The sequence below is a fragment of the Zingiber officinale genome, chromosome 7B (assembly GCF_018446385.1).
Source record: "Zingiber officinale cultivar Zhangliang chromosome 7B, Zo_v1.1, whole genome shotgun sequence".
Taxonomy (NCBI): domain Eukaryota; kingdom Viridiplantae; phylum Streptophyta; class Magnoliopsida; order Zingiberales; family Zingiberaceae; genus Zingiber; species Zingiber officinale.
This window is the reverse complement of record NC_055999.1, coordinates 110,715,080-110,721,052: the sequence shown is the minus strand read 5'-3', so window position 1 is coordinate 110,721,052 and position 5,973 is coordinate 110,715,080. Positions and strand designations below refer to the sequence as shown.

The 5,973-nt window shown below is 38.1% G+C and overlaps 1 protein-coding gene across 1 annotated transcript; it reads left to right on the top strand.

Annotated features, from left to right (window-relative positions):
- The first annotated feature begins 429 nt into the window (after window positions 1-429).
- On the top strand, window positions 430-4,534 carry LOC122006901 (immune-associated nucleotide-binding protein 9-like). Its single transcript, XM_042562588.1, has 6 exons — window positions 430-585; window positions 1,777-2,021; window positions 2,130-2,407; window positions 2,652-2,816; window positions 2,911-3,045; window positions 4,177-4,534. The coding sequence occupies exons 2-6, from the start codon at window positions 1,793-1,795 to the stop codon at window positions 4,390-4,392; spliced, it is 1,023 nt and encodes a 340-aa protein (XP_042418522.1). The 5' UTR covers window positions 430-585; window positions 1,777-1,792; the 3' UTR covers window positions 4,393-4,534.
- Window positions 4,535-5,973: the final 1,439 nt, after the last annotated feature.

Genomic DNA, 5,973 nt, shown 5'->3' with positions numbered 1-5,973 from the left:
TTTTTTTTTTCACCCTGAGCCTCCTGAGTCGAAGGACCGGACTATCTTTTATGCACATTTTTGGATGACATTCATAAATCCGGATGCTTTGACTGGAGCTATCTTTTATGTACACTTCTCCGGGTGCTCGGAGTCATCCCTAGACGTCCTGACTCATTTTTAGGACGTCCCAAGAATGATAAATTTTGTATATATATAAGTTTAGAGGGATATTGAGAGAAAAAAATTATCTGTATATAGTTTTTGATAATAAATCAAACAGATGTTTTTTCCTTTATGATTCAATTTCTTAGATAGGTAAGAATCGAATCCTAATTTAATGAATTAATAGATAAATTTTTATTAGTAGACTGCTTAGAACACTGACAAAGTTTGTATAGAATCGAATGGATCACATTTAGGATTAATCTGCTTAAACGGGTTCCGACTAAAAAAAACACCTTATTAATTAAGATAATTTCCGAGGGGCCAGGCGAGGAAATCGCATCTCGGACGCCGATCCCTTTCCGATTGGCCACTCTTGCCGATAAAAACCTATTGCCTCGTCTCCGCGCTCATCAATTTCTTCCAGTGCGATCAGTAGAGGTATCGTCGCTCACTGATTCCTCGTTTATTTAGTTTCTTCTCTAATCGCTGTTACTTCTCGACTTCCGCTGTGCTTGTTTTGGTATTCATGGTGGAAATTTCCTAGTTTTTTTGTTGATTATTTACGGATTCAACGAACTTTTTTTTTTTTTTAAATTTTACTTTGAATTCATCAGTTTGAGTTTCTCCGGTGCTAGATTTCGCTTTGATCGGTAGTGATTTGGCTTAGTCCCCACTTTCTTGTGTGCACACTATCGGAGATAGCGTTTGTGCACAAATGTTTATTGAGCACGCAGAGTATGAAGGACTTCGATTTGTTTTTAGACATGCTTTATCTTTGACGGCTGTATTCCCAGAAGCTTGCGTTGTTGGGAATTTTGATCTAACAAGTTGGGCCAATTGTGGAATTTTTTTTATTTTTATTCTTTTATTTTTGATAATCCTGAGGTAGACGGCCTTCCTCCTTCCTCCTTCCTCCCTGAGGCAATTTCTCACCTTTGAATGAATTGGATTATTTGGTAATAGACCAAACTAGAAGATATTCACTTGTGCACCTAGTTCTTGAACGAGTGAGTCAAGAAAGAGTACACATTCCATTGCTTGTTTGCAACGGATCTTCATTAATGGAGTTAGTTAGCAAGGGGAACTAGTTTGGAAAACAACATGAGCGCATAGCAAAGAGGTCTTGAACTCATCCTTGTGTCATCATACTTGGCATGCTAAAGATTTGATAGGTAAATTATAATTCCCACCCCACACTTGAGCTCTTGGAAAGGTATTCATTCATACAAGGATCATTAATGAACATGCTCGGGGGATCTGAAAATTGCCAGTCTCACCAAGAAGTTAGGACTATAAGTCACAAACATGCTTCATAATTTGTTTAGCAATAAACATGCTTTCATGATAATTTATAATGGTGTAACCATAACCTTGATAAATGCTTGTCATATACCAATTTTATATACACTAGATAATCGTCCTTTTAATCTTTTTCCACTTCCTGTTTTCTCTGATCCAACAGCCAATTATTTTAACTCATATTGGTTCATATTTTATATTAATAGAGAGAGGATGTGGTTGGAAAAGTTTTTTCTTTCAATTTTTTTGATCCAGGTGAACATAGTTTTGGTACATGTACTTTAGTAAATTAGTTTATTTTTTATTTTATGTTTCTTTTATTTTGTTCAGATTTTCTTATTGCATAATGAGTTCAAGTATCATGGATGATGATTGGGACTTGCCCAACTTCCATAATGAGTTTAATTTGGTCCTCTTTGGAAAAACTGGAAATGGGAAAAGTGCAACTGGAAATAGTATTCTTGGTAAAGAGGCATTCTTGTCAAAGACCAGCTTGTTTTCTGTAACAAGTACATGTCAATTGCAAAGCATTACATTGAGGGATGGTCGTCGTGTGAATGTCATTGACACTCCTGGTGAGTCTTTATACTGAGATCCTCGTGCCCTTGTGTTTGTTTATGAATGATATCACTCCACAAATTTCTTCTTTTGTTATTTGATGATTTGAGTGTTTATATTTACAGGGCTCTTTGATAGTTCTGATGAGGCAGAAGCTACTGGCAGGGAAATTGTTCGATGTGTAAACTTGGCAAAAGATGGCATTCATGCAATTCTCATGGTTTTTTCTGTTAGATCACGTTTCTCAGCTGAAGAAGAGGCTGCAATTGAAAGTCTAAAAACCTTTTTTGGCGAAAAAATTCTTGACTATATGATTGTAGTTTTTACTGGTGGAGATGATCTAGAAAGTAACGGACAATCTCTCAAGGATTTCATAGGTCACAAGAAACACAAGCCTTTACAGGTTCCTTCATCATTATTCTGTTTTCTTGATACTTAAGTTCTTTATTTTATATATTTGAGATGTCTATAACCATAAGATTGCATATGATTCTTTGATAGAAAAGTTGCATTTGTATTATATTTGCACGCTCTATTTGTGCACAATCAAGAATCTTCTTCCATGACCTGCATGTTTTTGAGAAAAAAAATCTATATTCTGATTATTATTTTTTCTTTTTTATAATTTCATTGCTTTTGTTTTGCAGAAATTTCTTGAATCTTGCAAGTCTAGAATTGTTCTTTTTGACAACAAGACTAAGGATGAGGCGAAACGAACTAAGCAATTGGAAGGCCTTTTTTATCTTGTTGACTCTGTTGTATCTAGCAATGGTGGAAAACCATTTTCTGATGAACTTTTTGATGAATTAAAGGCAAGGAGCTAACTTTGATACTTAATATTTATAACTATCCTATGCGTCATTGTATTTCTAGAACTTCTTGTTTACATTATGTTCATGGTGACAGAAAGGAGCTTTGAGCGTCCATCGCAAAGAAAAAGAGGTTGAATCTGAGCAGGGATATTCTGAACAGCAGATATCTGAATTGAAGAAAGAAATATCCAAGTCATATGATCGTCAACTTGAGCGAATTACTGAAATGGTAAATTGTTTGTCTGATTTTATAACTAATCTGCATGCTGATATAAAAATTCTCAATCTGAATCTGAGGCATTTATTGATTTTTAGTTTGTCACATTAGCATTATATTGGTAGAAAATACTGGTCCAGAAAAGAATGTACGCTTAAATTCTCACGCCAAACATCAGTTCATTAATTTCTTGTGACAATTAGCTGGGAAAATCAACCTCAATATCAGTTTCACAATTCCATAAGTATTTTTGATTCACCCCTTCCTTACTATTAATAGTGGATGGGTGAATTGACAATACCATGGAAGTGTAGATTGGCAGTATGAAATTATGGGATAATTTTGACAGTTATATATTGTCGGAGTTGAGATGACAATCATGAGGACATTTAGATAAATCAGAAAAATGTCTAGGGCTTAAGCAATTTTTTTTTCCAAATGTTCTGTATTCTTCTTCAGCAAATAACGTTTCGTTTCCATTATTAAATTATTTACATTATATACTTTTTGTTTATGTTGTTTTTGAAACATGAACACAACAATTATCACCATTTCTGCTTCATATAAATTAATTCTAGGTAGATTATAACGTAGTAAATGGGATTACGCTCACCCCAGGTGCCCCTCACAACTCGTCCCAAGTTACGCTCTCGTCCCAAGAATGGGGAAAAAATTTTCTTGAGGGGAATTGATCCTTGTTTTATTGTAACAAATCTATCATCCTCTAACCAACTGGGTACCCCTAGGGACATTCTAGGTAGATTATATGATTCATATTGTTATTGTTCCGATGACTGTATGGCATCCAAATCATCCGCTTGTTAACTTCAATTTTTATTCTATTAGAACTAATCTTCTTCTCAGGCAACTTATTTATTTATTCTAGCCATAAGTTTGGATACTTGCGGGAAATTTCATTCTTCTATTGTTTGTTTACATTGTTTGGGTATATTGTTTTTTTGTTTTTTGTTTTTCTTTTTTAAACCAAATTTTTTTGTCTTTGTATTGTGACACCTCTCTGTATATAACTAACCAAAAAAAAACTTCCTCTGAATTACTTATTTCCAGATGTATGATTATGTTTTTTTTTTTGTTCAGCAGAAATATTTTTATTCTCAGTTAACTTCCCCTTCACATCTGTAGGTTGAACAAAAGTTAAAGCTAACAGTGGAGAAACTCGAGAAACAATTGGCAGAAGAGCAAGCTGCTCGACTTGAAGCAGAGAAGGTATCTCAAGAAGCAAGAAAGAGATCGGACGAAGATATTAAAAACCTTAAGGAGAAACTGGAGAGGGCTCAGAAGGATGCTCAAGAGTTCAAAATGCTCGCAGAGAGCAAGAACGCATGCATAATTCTGTGAAATGCACATCACTAATATTTCAGTGTAATTATCATTTCAACTAGGTCTAGCTCATCACACTCCGATTTCTATATCTTCTTTGGGAAACTATGCACTAAACTTTTTACATTTATAAGAAGGTGATTGCATTATGACACAGTTATACTCAGGTTTCTCATCTCTTAGACCTTACTGCATCAAGAACCACTCAGAAAGCATATTTTGGTTTCTTTGAGGGTATTGACAATTTGCTTACACAAAGTCCCCTTCACAACTACATGATTCATGATGATTTTGTCGTGGCCCTTCACTAGTAAATAACGAGAACTAAACCACCATCTGGATTGTGTGGCCGCTAAGCTTCTTGCTGAATCGATATGGTGAGATGCTACTTAGCTTTAAACTCATAAATTTAAACGTGATGAGGTACAACCAAATGATGCATAATGTTGCTAATGGAAATTAGGCAGCCTAACTAGCGTTTTGACACTGATCCTGTTCGAAACTCGATGAGATGAAAAGTTGGGGATGTGGCACTTCTGTTGACCGCCTATAGACTCCGCTTGAACTTGCAACACAAATTATGTCAGTGCTGAGATAGAGAAGGGGTTCCGGCGTTGGTTCTCCGATGCTCAAGTCAGTCACCGGTGATGAAGTAGAAGGCGGAGCAAACAAAAATGAACAGTAGCGAAAACAGTGTCTATCGCGTATTGTCTACTCCGTCGATGCTTGAACCTCCTTTATATAGAGCTCCTGTAGCACGCGTGTACGCTTTTCAAGGCGAGCATGCTTCCCAAAGTTTTCCCCGAAAAGCCCTGTCAGTAAAGTGTCCCTGACACAGTACCTTAACAAGCCGAGCATATCTCTGAAGTGACAGTGGAAGCTTCTGCCGTACGATCTTCTAGTTGTCCATGCCCGGTGTCGGTGGCACTAACTCTCAAAGGGATGTCGATGGATACCACAGAGAGTACGCTGCTAGGCCGAGCGGGTTGGCCGCTCGGCCGGAACTTTATTGTTCCTGTGTCTCGTCCGCTCGACCGGAACTCCACTATGTTTGTGTCGCATCCGCTCGGCCGGAACTCTACTATGTTTATGTCGACTCCGCTTGGCCGGAACTCTACTATGTTTGTGTCGAGTTCGCTCGGCCAGAATTCCACTGTGCTTGTATCACGTCCGCTCGATCGAAGTCCCACTCTGCCTGTCGAGTCCTGTTGCTTGGCCAAGCGGGGTAGCTGCTCAGCCCAGCTTCTGCACACAATTTCTTCCCTCCGTCCAGCGTCAATACTCCATTAAGCGTTAGTCATTTGACACCTCCCCGTGTTAGGCGAGATCGAAACCTTCTCCCCCCGATTGGAGCATGATAGCTCGACCAACTGATGATATCTAAGCGTTGACCGCCTTGACTCTGACCTCCACCGTGGCAGCTATCCTCCGCAGGGTGGGGCCCCTCTTTATCACCACATCACATGCCTTCCCCTTAAGTCTAGTCGAAGGAGACTGCAAGTTCGACTGACTGGACAAAAATTGTCTATGAAGCTTGCCACCCGATCGACTTCGACACTCCTTGGTTTATGATCGGAAAACGTGGCATGACGGTCGGCT

Coding starts and splice junctions, on each gene's coding strand:
- LOC122006901 (XM_042562588.1), top strand. CDS start 1,793: ATGAGTTCAAGTATCATGGATGATGATTGGGACTTGCCCAACTTCCAT. Junction 2,817..2,910: donor AACTTTTTGATGAATTAAAG/GCAAGGAGCTAA, acceptor TCATGGTGACAG/AAAGGAGCTTTGAGCGTCCA. Junction 3,046..4,176: donor TTGAGCGAATTACTGAAATG/GTAAATTGTTTG, acceptor TCACATCTGTAG/GTTGAACAAAAGTTAAAGCT.